The sequence below is a fragment of the Podarcis tiliguerta genome (genome assembly GCF_965153285.1).
Source record: "Podarcis tiliguerta genome assembly, chromosome: Z".
NCBI classification, from domain to species: Eukaryota; Metazoa; Chordata; class Lepidosauria; order Squamata; family Lacertidae; genus Podarcis; species Podarcis tiliguerta.
Genome location: NC_139553.1, coordinates 3,143,355 through 3,159,608, shown reverse-complemented (window position 1 = coordinate 3,159,608; position 16,254 = coordinate 3,143,355). Strand labels below are relative to the sequence as shown.

Genomic DNA, 16,254 nt, shown 5'->3' with positions numbered 1-16,254 from the left:
TCCTAGGCTGCATGGTACATGAGATGGGCCAGGCTGCTGCATCAGACCAAAGGCCCATCTCAGACAGCAACCTGTATTTCACAGTGGCCAGCCGGATCCCTGTAGGGCATGAGTGCAACAGCCCTCTCTCCCACTGTGGTTTTCCAGCAACTGGACCAGGGTGCAAATTGCTTAGAATGTCAGGTTTCTAGTCCTAATGGCTTGAAATTCTGCGTGAATGTTGCTTCATAACAAGTGCTTGTGATCTCTGCAGGAGCCGAGGAAAAACACAGAATATGGTGTTGGACACAGAACTTATTGTTTTTGCAAGAAAAAAATCAAGATTCTAGCCTTTAACCCCTTAATTTTTAGTCCCAATGATAAGATGGAAAGTGTGCCTGTTGGGGTGGGTGAAAAATATTTGCAGTAATTTTGGGGGTGAGGGAGTCATCCATGTTTTACTCAGGATAGCAAAGAAGGTATAAAATATGCAAAGTCCAATTAAAAAAAAAATTTTTTTTTGCACAACTATACAAAATAAGAGTAATGTGTGCAAGAGTATACCCATACAGTTCTGGGAGCTGCCTCCAGAGTAGCAGGTCAGGTAAAAAGCAGTAGAGCACCAGTCTGGGCCCTGTCAGAACAGATGCAGAGGTGATGGAAGTTTACTGGCCCAGGCCAAGATCAGCTAGCTCCTAAGAAGGAGGAAACCTCCACCAGAGAAGAAGAAGACTGGCAAAATAAATAATTGATATGCAGGACAAATTAGCTAATTTGAAACCCAAGAAGAAGGGGTAAATGTTACTGCATATTCTTCAAGCTTTGTGTACAGACTTCTACATTAGCATAACTTTTAAAACTCCCATTTGTAAAAAGATGAATAAGGTTTAAAAATTGGCTTGTTATAATATAAAGAAAATATAAAGAAAATAAAGTTTTATGGATGTGCATGAAGAAGGATTAAATAATGGAACCAAGAGGGGGAGTGGAGGGAAGTCAACCTGAAAATTATGGTTCAAAAATTGGTTTGTGGTGTTATTTTCTTTTTTGTTTTTGTTATTTTCGGGAAATTAATAAAATGTTATACATATTTTTCTTAAAAAGGAAGCTTACTGGCAAAAACAGTGACGTTGTCTTGGTAGGCTTGATTGAGAGTGTAATTGACAATGCTCTCCTCATCTGGAAAGCCCTTAAAGATGTCCACGCTGACCTGGTGGTGGGAAAAAAGAGAGAGATTTCATCAGGGAAAGCAGCCTAGAACTGCAGACATCATCTCATCTTAAGCCCTGTTTCTGTCGTGGGTTTATTTATTTTAAAGCATTTATAAACAATATACAGTGGTACCTTGGGTTACATACGCTTCAGGTTACATACGCGTCAGGTTACAGACTCCGCTAACCCAGAAATAGCACCTCAGGTTTAGAACTTTGCTTCAGAATGAGAACAGAAATTGCACATCAGTGGCGCGGTGGCAGCAGGAGGCCCCATTAGCTAAAGTGGTGCTTCAGGTTATAATAATAATAATAATAATAATAATAATAATAATAATAATAATAATTTATTTGTACCCTGCCCATCTGGCTGGGTTTCTTCAGCCACTCTGGGCGGCTTCCATAGAAACCAAAAATACTCTAAAATATCACACATTAAACACTTCCCTGAACAGGGCTGCCTTAAGATGTCTTCTGAATGTCAGGTAGTTGTTTATCGCTTTGACATCTGATGGGAGGGCGTTCCACAGGGCGGGCGCCACTACCGAGAAGGCCCTCTGTCTGGTTCCCTGTAGCTTTGCTTCTCGCAGTGAGGGAACCGCCAGAAGGCCCTTGGTGCTGGACCTCAGCGTCTGGGCAGAACGATGGGGGTGGAGATGCTCCTTCAGGCATACTGGGCCGAGGCCGTTAGGGCTTTAAAGGTCAACACCAGCACTTTGAATTGTGCTCGGAAACGTACTGGGAGCCAATGTAGGTCTTTCAAGACCGGTGTTATGTGGTCTTGGCAGCCGCCCCCAGTCACCAGTCTAGCTGCCGCGTTCTGGATTAGTTGTAGTTTCCGAGTCACCTTCAAAGGTAGGGATCCAAATGGTCCGCATCCTCCAGGCGTGCCTGGAGTTGTTCAGCAACCACGCGCTCAATCACCTTGCCCAAGAATGGAAGATTTGAGACTGGGCGATATTTGGCCATACTGGCCGGGTCTAAAGATGGTTTTTTAAGAAGCGGTTTAATGACCGCCTCTTTTAGCGGATCTGGGAATGCTCCCTCACAGAGGGAAGCATTCACCACCCCGCAGAGCCCATCGCCCAGCCCTTCCCGGCTTGCTTTTATTAGCCAGGATGGGTTAAGAACAGGTTAAGAACAGTTTCAGGTTAAGAACGGACCTCCGGAAAGAATTAAGTACTTAACCCGAGGTACCACTGTATAAAGCATTTTTGAAAATCTCCTAGTGGCTTCTATAATGTAGAACCTCCGTTTTCCTAACAAGTGACAATCTCAGGTGTGTGGCTGCCTTGGAGAGTAGCTAGGCAAGAGAAACTGGGGACCAGGCTACATGGATCCAGCTTGAGGTATGTGGAATAGCTCAGTTGGTACAGCAAGAATCTCAGGGCTGTGAGTTGAGCGAAAGATTCCTGCATTGCAGGGGGGTTGGACTAGATGACCCTTGTGGTACCTTCCGATTCTACATTTCTATGGTTGACTGCCTCAGCCCCACTCAGCTGCTCTTCCAACTTTCCAGGATCTCTTCAGTTCCAGCCTGTTTGAATGCTGGCAGGAACAATGGATTTTGCAATGTTGGTAAGGAATGGTATGCATGCTCCCTCACTTTGATAAAAGAAAAAAAAAAATCACTCTTCTTTTTTAAAATGGAGAAATAAATGCTCCATTTCTGGTATTTTAATAGTATTAAAAAACAATTTAAGAAATATATCTGCTGAGTTTTACAGTTGCAAAAAAAGAAAAAAGTACATTTGAGTTACATGTTTAAAAGAGAAAAATGACAAATGTTCCACCCGCCGACCCTTTTGCCCAATCTGAAGGCATATTACAATTCTAAATAATGATAGTACAGTTTGTATGAGTGCTGAGGTGGAGAGAGCCTGGAATTTGCTGATGTGAAGATGTTAGCACAATAATCTACTGTGGAATGTGGCAGGTGCTGTGTATCTTGTAGACTCTTTGTCTGTGTACTGGATAAACAGCCACCAGGTTGTTGTTTTTTAATCGTGTGATTTTTGAGAAGTAAGTTTGTTAAAGTTTAAAAATGAAAAGCAAGGGAGATTTTAGTCCTAAAAATTATCTCTTGAAAGCCCCTGGTTTCTAACACTTTTAGGTTCTGCTCCGGTAAAGCAGAACTTCAAGGTCCAGAGCAGAATCTGAAAGAAGTGGGTTCCATGAGCCCCTTGAATTCCTGCCGTTTCTCTTTCCTCCCAAGAGGGCAGCAGGGACACTCACCTTGGACATGAACTGAATCCAGCCACAGGCTGCATTGTCAATGGTGTCCAGCTGCTGCAGGAGCACACTGGCGTTGGGCAAAGAGAAGTTACTGTCCAAGAACTTGTGAAGCAGGTCACCATCTGACACGTTCAGGATTTCGGGGTGCTTGCGAAGATCTGCAGCGATCTGCGGGTAACGGACAAACATGGGAAGGAGGGGGGTGATGAGGAGCTTCCACCTCTAGGCCAGCCTTTGCCACTCTGGCCCTGTTGGGCTATAGTTCCGACCAGCCCCAAGCCAGCACTGCCAATGGGGTGGTGGGAATTGTTGTCCAACAACATCTGGACAATTATGATCTAGATGCAGAGCAGCATGCTTCTTAGACTTTGGTGCTTGCACATAAACACACGTGCCACTATGGGATGACAATTGATCCTTTAGTCCTGGTGCCACTGCAGAAGAGGCCCTGCTCCTAGCAGAGGACAACCTGGTCTCTAGAAATGATAGCACAAGGAGCAGAGCTTCACTGGTTGACCAGGGGGCTTATGAGAACCTCTGCCATGGGCTCCACTTGCATTTTTGGCACTCCCATTCACCTCTGCTACACTCAGAAGCACAGCATGAAGCCGAGTCCCTGTGGAGGCTCCAACAGTAGCATCCTTTGGGGAGAGACTCCCTGCATGTACTTGGAGTCCGTTATCTGGTGTCTCAGAAGAGATTCTATTGAAGAAGGACTGTAGCTCAACAGAGCAGAGCAGATGCTTGGCAAGCAGAAGGTTGCAGGTTCAATTCCTGGCTTCTCCAGTGACAAGGACTGAGCAGCAAGTTGGTGACAAAGGTTTTTCATTTCCTGAGACCCTGAAGGGCCACTGCCAGACAAGTGTTAAAACAGGGCTAAAAGAGCAAATAGTTTGCCCTGGTTGAAAGCAGCTTCCAATGCTCCGGGCAACGCAGAGGAGCTTGGAATCTGCAGAAGTCAAATTAGTAGCTCAGGGTACATTCCAACCCACTGAGTTCCACCCACTGAGTTTTACGTGTATAATTAAGATCCATTTATTTCAATGGGTCTACTCTGATTGGTTGGTGACTTTTCCTTTTAACTGTCTGAAATGCAACTGAACGCCAGAAGGTTTCCCAGATATCCCAGGACTGGATGCAGAAAGTGGGAGCAGGCTGAACAGAAACACACACACACACACGCAGGGAGGACAAACCAGCCCCATCACAGCCCTGCCTGTGGCTGCAGTGATAAAACCTATGCAGACCCTGGAGGAAGCACCTTTTTCTACAAGCTGCACCAGAATCCTGGGACCGCAGCAGAGCTTGCACCACTGTTCCCCCTGAGCTGCTCTGTCCTCTCATCTGGGTCTAGCCCTTTTTAAACATTGTTGGATTTGGATTTGATATCCCCCCTTTCACTCCCTTTAAGGAGTCTCAAAGCGGCTAAGATTCTCCTTTCCCTTCCTCCCCCACAACAAACACTCTGTGAGGTGAGTGGGGCTGAGAGACTTCAGAGAAGTGTGACTGGCCCAAGGTCACCCAGCAGCTGCATGTGGAGGAGCGGGGAAGCAAACCCGGTTCACCAGATTACGAGTCTACTGCTCTTAACCACTACACCACACAGCTGTTGCTCCAGCTGTGGAATGGGTACACTTCTTGCCTGTCCCACCCCATACCCTCTAACAGCGTACCTGCTGCAGCCTGCTAATCCGTTGCTGCAACCTGCCCTCTTCCAGGAAACTGCGGATCTCCGCTGACATGTTCATCCACACTTGGGCATAGTGAGTCACATTCCCGACGAAGGCAAAGGTCTCGTTGGCCTGCAGAACAACCAGAGTAAGCAAAGAGTAAGCAAAGGAAAAGGAGGTGCCCCGCAGCCAGGTGTTTAAAGACAACACCCCCCATGAGTTCCACGTGAAAATGCACTTTCTTTCATCTTTTCAACAAAAGTCCCAATCAAGACTTTTGTTAAGCCATGTTGGGAGGTAGGAGACCCAGGAAACTCCAGATATTTTGCCATGTAAGAACAGTCTGCTAGATCAGGAAAACGATCCAGAGTTCTCAGCACCCTGGCTAAATTCCCCAGGATTTTCTGGGGGAAAGCCACAAGGCAGTTAAACCGGGATGCAAGCGATGAAGGCTCACAGTTCAGATGAGCCCCATGCTTCCCAACAAGGAAAGGGCAGGGGAAGAAATGAGGGACGTTCAGGAGCACATCCCAAAGCCAGCTTCCCTCAAAGCCTCACCTTCAGAATGACCTTGTCCACTTCTGTGCCCACGGGGGCGTAGAGGATCTTGGGGTTGCTGGTCATGAGGTGAACGAGAAGGCCCAGATTCCGCTGCTCTTTGCTGGTGAAGCCCAGAGAGCTCATGTTTCCCTGTTTCAAGGCCTCTGGCTCAATGGTCCTGCACAGGGAAGAGGGAAAAGACACCGGAATTTACTCTTCCTGACAAATGTGCTGCAAAGGAGGAAAACGGAGGTAAACCATGGGAACTTTGCTGCTGTTGTCGCATTTTTATCATGCATTCACACTTTATTCCCCCAGAACTGGAAATTAAGTCGTACATGCAGGTCCCATTTTCCACCCAAAATGCATTCTTCAGTGAGCGTTTGCCTAATAAGTCAACGATTTCTACTGATTCCTATCGGTGATTTCTAATCTGTGATCTCTCCCCCTCACCTGCTCCTGCCACGCCTTCTTCCGAAAATTGTTACATCAACCAGCAAAAGGAAAATGAAGGAAAAACAGCTTTGCCCAATCTCTCCCCCCACCCCCTCTCTCTCTCCATGGTTGCTGAAAATGGCTGCCCCTGACCAGCAAAGAACAAACAAGCAAGGAAGTGGGCCAACGCCGGCTGTTCAGATATCTGAATCAGCCATACAGGTAGCAAGGTTTGGGTATAATTCTTTGCCTTTGGATAAGTAAATTAGTGGATAATGAGCGGATGGATGGTGAGACTTGTGTGTACTTTATTGCCTTGTTTCTGATGGTTGGTTTGTACTGCACCCTAGATTTGCAAACAAGTGCTTGCGGGGCCCAGCTACTGCCAACATATAAACCTTGCTTGTGGGACTTGTCCTGGATGCCAGTTTGTTACAAAGTTCAAGGTGTTGTTACTAACAAATAAGGCCCCAAACTAGGTATAGGCAAACTCGACCCTCCAGATGTTTTGGAACTACTACTCCCATCATCCCTAGCTAACAGGACCAGTGGTCAGGGATAAATGAAATGGTTGCCATACTGCATAACAGTGTTTAATTATCTTATGCGTACAACACCTTGAGACAGTGGTTTTGAAGGTGAATAATACATTAATTGTTGTAATAATAATAATAATAATAATAATAATAATAGGTGTGTGTAGCGATTTCAGCGACATATCACAGCCCAGAAGGTTCCAACAATTTAAGGGCTGTAGCCAATGTTAGTCCTACTCAGAGCAGAACCACCGAAATTAACCGACATGGCTTTTAATGCTTTAAAATATCATAACTCTCTTTTAAACTGACAATGTCATTGTTTTATTCTGTTTCATGAACGACTTTGAGGTTGCTCCTTTTATAATCGTGGTGTTTAAATTTTATTAAATGACTGGCGATCACAACTTACAGTGACTTTACTTACGCAATCGCAACTTTACACTCACTCGATCAACAGAAAGGGGGCATGAAAACTTGGCTTACTGGCCTCTGGAGACTCTTGCAGGATCCCAGATGGCCCCATGAGATCTCGCAGAAGCCTTCAAAGGCCTTGCATAACTGTCCCAGAGCCTGGGTAAGTAAGGCTTCAATACCTGCTTCTGTGAAGGGCTGTTCTTAAGCCCTCCACCTTGCTTATGAGACTCTTTGGACAGTCATCCAAAGGCTCTGGGGGGCTTTTGTGAGATCTCACAGGGCTGTCTTGAGGTCTTGCAAGATTGGGGCCGTTCAGTATAGAAGGGCTTTTTCAGGCTTTCCTTTACGAGCAATCCCTGGGGATATAACGTAACCCTTGCACAACTTGCAATGGCCCTGTAAATAAAATAAACAAAACAGCTGTGCTGACAGACGGGGCTGAAGCACTGGCAACTACAGATCCTCTAGAAGCCTGTGAAAAGTCTTGCCAGTCTCCGGGCCACTTGGCCTTACCGGTTGTTGCCGCAGAGGATGGGCTGCAGGCCAGCCCAGAGCTGGACGAAGGCCGAGCACTGCCCTTGGGGGTTCTCTGTGGGTGCCTCACTCTCCCCCTTGCCCTCCTCAGCGCTGGAATTGGTGCTGGAGGTGAAGTTCCCGGTGGAGCTGGTGCTGTTGGAGGTAGTGGGGGGTGCTTTGGAGGTGCAGGCCCCCTTGGGGAGGAGCTTGGCAAGCGCCGAGAGGATGTCCACGTCCTTCAAGATGTTCTCCATCTCCATCAGGTCCTCCAGCACAGTGTGGAGACGGTTCCTGGCCGCCGTGCTGTTCACCTCGTCAAGTTTCAGCTGCGTGAGAAGGGCAAGGGAGGAGTCAGCAACGCCACGGGATTTTGGCCTTTTCACAGAGCAGATTCCTGCCCCGCTCCATCCCACAAGAGCTCAGCAGGGCTTCATGGGGCCCTATTGAGCAGCACCACTTGACAGCCAGCCAGTAACCAGGACTATTTTAAGCCTCTGCCAGCGCCCTAGCAGTATACTGCCTCTAAACATGGGGTGTTCCACATAGCCATTGATGGGCATATCCTTCACAAATCTGTCAACAGATCACTTTACCCCATATGTGCCCACTAGACTGCTTTGATTTATGTTAACTGGCATATTGTCACAGGTGCCACATAATACTTGTTCTGCATTTGTAAGAAATTGATCTTTTAGTGTGGCATCACCCACACTTTGGAACTCCCTGGAAAGGGTTACTTTTGGGTTTCGCCACTCGCACATGTGCAGACGCGCAAAATGACATCACGCGCATGCGCAGAAGCGGCGAATCACAACCCGCTTGTGCGCAGGGTTGTGCGCAGGGTTGTGTAGATGCGGGTTGTGTTCCTTTCAGGTTGCGAATGGGGCTCTGGAACGGATCCCATTTGCAACCAGAGGTACCACTGTATTTTGAATGTTTTAAACAGTTCTTTTTAACTGTTTTCACTGACAATTTTATCATTCAATTCTTTTTGTAAACTGCTTTGAGGTTTTTTGTTTTTTTTACAATCAAGCCATATATACATTTTATGATATAAAAGAATTACACAAATTAATTGAGAAGAGTTCTAGCCAGTGGCTATTAACTGTGAGAGCTAATGGGACTTCCACATATGGTAACATTATACCTTCAAGCACCAGGTGCTGGGAACAAGGTCTGTGGAGGGGAAATGGCTGCCTCCATGCCCTGCTCATGAGTTGCCCAGGGATATCCTGCTGGATAGTGTAAAACAGGGGTGGGTGATCTGTGGCCTTCCAGATTAGCCAAATTAAACTGCAACTCCTGCAGTTCTTGCCCATTAGCCATGCTGGCCGTGGTGGATAGGAGTCAAGCAGCATCTGAGAGGGATACAGTGACCCTTCTATAAAGAAAGGTTGCAGCATTTGGGACTTTTTAGTTTGGGAGAAAGAGGCAACATGATTGAAATGCGTGGCATAGAAGAAGTGGCTAGAAAAAGGGGTTCTTCCTCTCTCATAACACTAGAAGTCATGGACGTCCAATGAAGCCGAATAGTGGAAAATTCAAGGTAGGTAAAAGAAAGTACTTCTTCGCCCAGTGCATAAACTATGGAAATCCCTCCCACAGGAGGCAGCAATAACTACCTACTTGGGTGGCTTTAAAAGAGAATGAGGCAAATTCATGGAGGAGGGCTACTAGCCACAATGGCCATGATCTGCCTCCATACTCAGATGCTTTTGAATACCAGTTGCTGGAAGCCACAGGAAGTGAGTACGTTGCCGTACTTGGGTCCTGCTTACAGGCTTCCCATTGGGGCATCTGTTTGGCCTGTATGAAAAGAGGGTGTCAGACAAGACAGGCCACTGGCCCAATCACCAGCACGCTGTTATCCACGCAGCACATGTTTATTTTTAAATGGAGCATTAATACGCATGTATGAAACCTGAAGAGCCTTGGACCACAGTGCCAGAGGCTGCCAGGAACAAGAATCAAGCTAACAGATCTGAACAATTTCCCAATGGTTTGCAGTTCAGCTTGAAGGCAACCCCCTTGACGAAATACACTGGAAAGCAAGCATCTGCGCTGACAAGCAGAAAAGCTGCATGAGATGCCAAACACTGAGCACCACATCCATGCGGGCACAGACCCATGTTGTTAAAGCTGCCAGAAACCTGGGGTGGTGTATGTATGAGGATCCCTCTCCATCCTGCACCCACCTGGCTGATGATCTTGTGAGCATCCAGCTGCTCCTTCAACTCGGCAGCCAGCTGTCCAAAGTACTCCTTGCGCAGGCTGGTGCTCTTATTGCAGACGGTGGCTTGGTATGCTCGCAGAAGGGGGAGCCGGCTCTCTGGAACAATCAGGATGCGCCTCAGCTCATCCTGGTTCTGCTGGCAGGTGAGGCTCTCCAGCACGGCAGCCGTGAAAAGGATGCTCTGGGAAAGGGAAGAGATGAAGGACATCTTTACCTGCAATGCTGGTAACCATTTCTGGTCTGCCGCACTCGGACGTTATGCCACTTTGAGCCCTCAGCACAACCTGGGCCTTAACTCCTCAGCTGAAGGCAATAGTTGGATTCAGGGCTGGCCCACGTTGCTAACCTGCCAGTATACAGAAGGCAACCAGACTGGCAGCTGAATGGCAGTGCTGGAGTCAGGACAGTGCCCTCCGTCACACCCAAAGGCAGAAAGAATGCTAGCTTAGGAGATAAGGAACAGGAGATGCATAGGGATCTATGCAATGGGATAGAGGCAGGCATTCTGCCCTGACAGAATGGCAGTCAGGTCGCAGAATGTCAGTGAAGTTCTTTTTAAACTTGGGGAAGGGTGAGCCAGGGAAGGCTTACAGAACAGCTGCTATGAGTCCCAGCTTGGGAGAAAGGAGGGATATTAATAAATTATTTGTTGTTGTTCTTGCTGCTGCTGCTATTTCTTGATAGCCTGGCTTTTTCTCAGAACTGGGACTCAAGGCAGGTTAAGAAAAATTAAAAGAAATGCAGATGAAACACGCAGAGCTAATGACATATAAAAGATTATGGTTTAAAAAGTAATTAGATATGTAATGAAAACAATGTGAATGAATGATTAAGTAAATACATCCAGATCCGGCTTTATAAATGTTTGCTAAGTTAAAATTCACTTCTCCGAACATGATGAATTAGTACCCAAACCCCGCGATACAGTACACACCACAGATTCAGATATTCAAAGAGAACATTTCTTACTTCCTTGTTTGCTTTTGGCTGGCTGGCTGACGAATGGACGGAGGAGGGGGAACTATCAGACAAATCAGAGAGCATTTTTTCCCTGGGTTTTCCTGGGTGTGTTCTTTTGGGGCTAAAATTGTGTGGTTGGGGACGCATTAGAAATTTCCCCATCAGAATAAAAGGAAATTGTCAACTCTTTAAGCGAACGATCATCTAACAAACCATTTCCAAGGAACACACTGTGTTGGATAAGCAAGACCTGTGTGTATGGAAGCAAAGGGTGACTACATTGCAAAGAGCCCATAGATGGGGTGGTATTCTACAAAGTTTTACTCAGAATGAACCCATTGCAATTAATGAGCATGACTATGTTTAGGTCCATTAATTTCAATAAGTAAAACTTAGCTGCATACCATCCAATTAACCCCCCCCCCATAAAAATACAGGAATGGCAAAAATAGAGCAACAAATATTTTATTTTTTTATTGCAATTATTTGGCTGTCTAGTAGCATTTGCCAAATCTGGTGTTCTCTATAAGCTTTGGACTACAATTCCAATCAGTCCTGGCCTGTGTGTGAAGGTGGGGCAGGTGGGAGTTGTACTCCAAAGTATCTGTAGGACAGCGGGTTGAAAAAGGTTGCTTTAAACAAAGGTGTGTCTATGGTGATGACACTTTTGCAGAGGAATCTCTTTTGTCCTTTCTGTGTATTCAACTAAAACACCACTGATTTTCAAGTTCCCTAAATGCAGGAAGCTTGGAAACAAAAACTGGTCTCACTCTGTTCTGGAGGAAGATAAATCACAACCAGTTGCAAGTTATTGGGGGGGTCAGATCTTTATTTCTTTTGCTGTCCTTTTCACTGGTTTCTCACTGGAGCACCTCCACCTTGGGGAGCCCAAGGACAAGGTATAAATAAGCACCTTAACAATTAAGGAAGGAAGGAAGGAAGGAAGGCCGGCCTTGCAACAGGTCACACTGAAAATGAAAAAGCAGTTTACAAGATGTAGCTGAAACCGCACTGAATTATATGGATTATGCCCCAAATAGAAGCCACCAACTTGGGTCCACCACTCAGTTTCAGCCCATGGTAGGTTGTTGGGTTATCTTGCCCAGGAGGTACCAGTAGCCCCCACCCCAGGCTACTTCCCACCACCCAACACAAAGTCCTGCCTCCAAATTTAGTCTCTCACCTCCATGTCCTTTACAAAGGTTTGGGGGCTGTAGGTACTGGAAGACTCTGTGGTAGGGCTAGCAAGGCCCAAGGCATGAGAAAGGAGGTGCAGGAAGGCCTGCTTGTGGGAGCCCTTCTGAGGATGGCGCAAGGCCTGGCGGACCAGCCCGTCTTCCACGGTCCTCCAGCTGCCGAGAAGACTTTCCTGGTAAAGAGAAAAGAGGCGAGGGAGATTAACAAGAAGAATAAAGCCTTAAAAGCTCCCTGCCTTGCTTGTTCCTTTTCACTTGGCTGGGGAGGGAGGGTCCCAGACAGATGGACAGACGGACTCCAGTTGCAAAAGCTGACGCTGTTTGGTTATCCCAGGGACTGAATGAGGCCAGTCAAGCCTCCTTATCTGGCCCCCAGGACCACACTTTTCACCGGCCTTGTTCACATGTAGCTTGTTTGCTTGGATAGAGATGGCTCTGACTTTTGCATGGCTGAAATGCAGGCTACTGAATATGGTTAAGAGCCACATCTGTTTCTGCTCGTATTTTTGCCTCTGGCCCTGCCCATTTTTGCCTCTGGCAAGACCCAGCACTCTCATGCAACAACTCTGGAAGCTTGTCTGTGATGGAATGCGGGTCTTTGGCTGAAAATAGTTCCCCATCACTGAGTTAAAGGCACAGCTAGTCTGCAATGAGTGGATCTTGGCTACACGCTTCAGGCACCCAGAGGGGCCTCAAAGGGCCCAGATAGCCCAACCTTCTATGTAAGAACCCCGGGTAGCTAGCAGGCAGAATGTGACTTATCCAAAATCGACTGGCAACCCACTGTGGTCTGTTCCTGTCTACTCCAGACCACAGGGCAACCATCTCACCTCCAGGTGAAGAAGCTTCTCAGCTGTGCTGAATTGGTCCCATGGCTCATGGAAACCCTCTGCGGAGACCGGAGAGGTGCCAAAAAACAGTCGGTAAACCTGGAGTGGAGAAATAGTTAGCTGATCATTCTGGCACCTTACATTCTTGGCAGAGCTGGCATTCCAACAGGGGTAGTCTCCCCTCCTCTTGAATAGGTAATACCCCTCAATTTCCATTCCATTCATGAGTTTTATTACACCAGATTTCAGTAATGCCTATTAGGTCATATTTGTCATCCAGTACTAAGAGCTCGAATTCTTCTTGTTTGTTTCTCATATGCTGTGCATTAGTATAGAGACAACTGAAACAATGAATCATTGCTCCATACACTGCTGCCTTCATCTCCCTCTGAAGAGAGTCACATGTTACCACCACATGTCTCTGTCTTCTCTAGAGGGTGGCAGGAATTGTTCTGTACACTGTGCCTTCCACTGCTACCTCAGTGTGTTCTGGGGTTTGCAACTGTTGTTCTTGCTCCTCTGGCAGAGAATATGTGTCCAAGATGAGAGCATGGAATCAATTTTTCAGCTCCAGAGACACAGCATGGCCTCACCTACTCACAGGGTTGTTGTGAGGGTAGAATAGAAAGGGGGGAACCACAGACACCACCTTGAGCTCCTTGGAGGAGACGGGATATAAATGTAGTAATAATAAGAAAGTAAGGCTGAGCCAAAATTCACAGGCAAGGATTGGATAAAGTTAGCCAAACTATCCCAATGCTACCCTTTCCCTGGAAAACAGTTGTGGTAGCTGCCCTTTTTCTTGTCTGAAGGAGCGTCTCCACCCCCATCGTTCAGCCCGGACACTGAGATCCAGCACCGAGGGCCTTCTGGCAGTTCCCTCATTGCGAGAAGTGAGGTTACAGAGAACCAGGCAGAGGGCCTTCTTGGTGGTGGCGCCCGCCCTGTGGAACGCCCTCCCTTCAGATGTGAAGGAAATAAGCAGCTATCCTATCTTTAAAAGACAGCCTTTTTAGGGAATTTTTTAATATTTAATGCTGTATGGTTTTTAACATTTGATTGGGAGCTGCCCAGAGTGGCTGGGGAAACTCAGCCAGATGGGCGGGGTATATATTATTGTTGTTGTTGTTGTTTCTGTCACCTGCTGGCCATCTTAGAGTGAAGGCAGGAAGCACCACTCTCACTCAGATGGTGTTCAGAACCAACACTCTATCATCACAGGCCCTTCCTCATCCTCCTTTCCTTAAAATGTGGCTGGACTTCAACATCCCTGACCACTGACTGGAGTTGCAGCTGGTTGGGGAAGGCTGTTGGGGGAGGGGGAAACTACTGGGGGAAGAGAGAAAATAATGTCTGCCATTCCTAGCAGGACTGTAATGTAGGCAGCAGCAGCAGCAGCAAAGTAAGCTAAGGGGGTGGCCATAAATATACCGAATTTAGAGCCAAAAATTATCTAAAACTCAGTCTGGCAGTCTAAGATCTTCTTATTCAGGCAGGTGTTTGAAAATTAAGGTGCAGGCCATGCTGACCACTGGGCTGCTGTCAGGCCAAATTCTATTTCAATTCTGCTTCCAAATGTGTTTTAATGTTTGCTTTGTTTTGTTTTTAAAACATAATTCCTTTTTTAATGTATTAAGTTCTTACATCATTGTGTATAATGTACGTAAAAGTAAAACAAATCAAACCAATGGAACAATAACAAAATAACCAAAACAAACAAGGGTGAGATAACAAAATTTCAAATCAAGAGATCAGAAAAAAAGAGTACAAGAAAAGAAGAAATATACCCACCTAAATGTTTTAATGTATGTGTTTAATGCATTTTAACTATCGCTTTTAACCATTTTGTTTTTATTACCTTTTTAAAAATGTTCTCCAGCTGCCTTGAATCCCAACTTGAGAGAAATGTGGGACATGAACACATTGGATAATTACAACAACCAATAATTTAAGGTCCAGCTCTAAGTGTCTGACCAACACTAACATGCAGCCAAACGCTGTGTCAAGCTCTGGTTTCAGGAACTGCAACTTCCCCCCAGGTACCTCCTCCCCACCCACTGCCAAATAATAATCACATACCTCTTTGAGGTTAATTTTGGACCCTGCCAACAGCTCAGCAGTCTCGTTGGATAGAGAAAGGTTCTGCATGAGGAACCGCTGGAACTCCAGCTTGTCCTTGGCAGTCGAGTCCAGCGTGAAGCCGGGGGCTACAGAGACAGGGGAGGAAAAGAAAAAATGATGAAGTTGAAGGCAGGGATTGTCACCGGTGGGTTGTCATTCAGCTGTCGGGCACCAGCTTTGTATGCAGGGCATTGTGGGTTCCACCCCAAGCACCTCCCTCTAATCCGCTACTTGACCCTTTTAATGGGAGATGGTGGGGACTGAACCTGAAGATTTTTCAGGTTGTTATTTTATTATATGTTATTAAATTATTATATTTGTATTCCGCCCTTCATCCTTAGATCTCAGGGCAGCTCACCACAAAAAATTACAATATAAAAAACACAAAATACACAATAAAAATAAGAACAAACACAAACCAATAATCCCCATTTCTACAACACATTTAAAAGGCCATAGAATGTTAACCAGCCCCAAAAAATCTACATCAGACATTCTAAAACCAACAAGCCTGCTAACCCAGCTATCCCAGCCTGGTTAACACCCTAAAAACTCTGATACCCCATAATTAAACACAATATACAGTGGTACCGTGGGATGCGAATGGGATCAGTTCCAGAGCCCCGTTCGCATCCCGAATGGAACGTAAGATGCATCTGCGCATGTGTGGGTCCCGTTTTGTTGTTTCAACGCATGCGCGTGACGTCATTTTGACCGTTTGCGCAAGTGGCGAAACCCGTAAGTAACGCGCTCCATTACTTCTTATACTTATCCTGAAACATATTTATCCTGAGGTATGACTGTAAAGATTACCTTACACTGCGTTTAAAACCAAAATCGCATTTGGATAGAAACTGTTTCTCAGGCGGCTAGTCCTAGTCTTTATAACCCTGGACCTTCTTCCAGAAGGCAGAAATTGGAAGAGATCATATCCGGGGTGCGCACTATCCTGCGCTATCTCTGCAGCTTTCTAATGACACCTGGAAGCGTAGATTTGATCCAAGGTGGGAAGAGTCCACCCAATTATTCTCTCCGCAGTCTTTACAACCCTGGACAGCATTGTTTTTCCCCTGGCCGTGCAGCTCCCAAACCACACACACAGACCATAAGTTAATACACTCTCAACAGTACAATGGTAAAATGCCATCAACAGGTCCTTTGAGAGATTATCTTTCCAGAGGATTCTCAGAAAATATAACCTCTGCTGTGCTCTCTTCACCAGGTCTTTACTATTTTCTCCACAGGTATTGTGGTCCTGAGCTCCTTAAGGCTTTACAGGTCAAAACCAGCACTTTGAGCCGGGCCAGGAAAGTAACTGGAAGCCAGTGCAATCGGACCAGGATTGGTGCAATTAGCTCAAAGCATCATGCTCCGG

At 46.2% G+C, this 16,254-nt stretch overlaps 1 protein-coding gene across 2 annotated transcripts in view; it reads right to left on the bottom strand.

Annotated features, from left to right (window-relative positions):
- The window catches only part of ABCA2 (ATP binding cassette subfamily A member 2), a 102,374-nt gene that overhangs the window by 49,845 nt on the left and 36,275 nt on the right, over window positions 1-16,254 (bottom strand). For both annotated transcript variants that reach the window (XM_083422800.1, XM_083422801.1), the window contains 9 exons: window positions 14,838-14,965; window positions 12,759-12,857; window positions 11,916-12,101; window positions 9,735-9,953; window positions 7,537-7,865; window positions 5,654-5,813; window positions 5,099-5,227; window positions 3,426-3,593; window positions 1,093-1,189 (listed from right to left, as the gene is read on the bottom strand). In XM_083422800.1, the coding sequence (XP_083278926.1) occupies window positions 1,093-1,189; window positions 3,426-3,593; window positions 5,099-5,227; window positions 5,654-5,813; window positions 7,537-7,865; window positions 9,735-9,953; window positions 11,916-12,101; window positions 12,759-12,857; window positions 14,838-14,965 (1,515 nt within the window). The remainder of the gene's footprint in view (window positions 1-1,092; window positions 1,190-3,425; window positions 3,594-5,098; window positions 5,228-5,653; window positions 5,814-7,536; window positions 7,866-9,734; window positions 9,954-11,915; window positions 12,102-12,758; window positions 12,858-14,837; window positions 14,966-16,254) is intronic.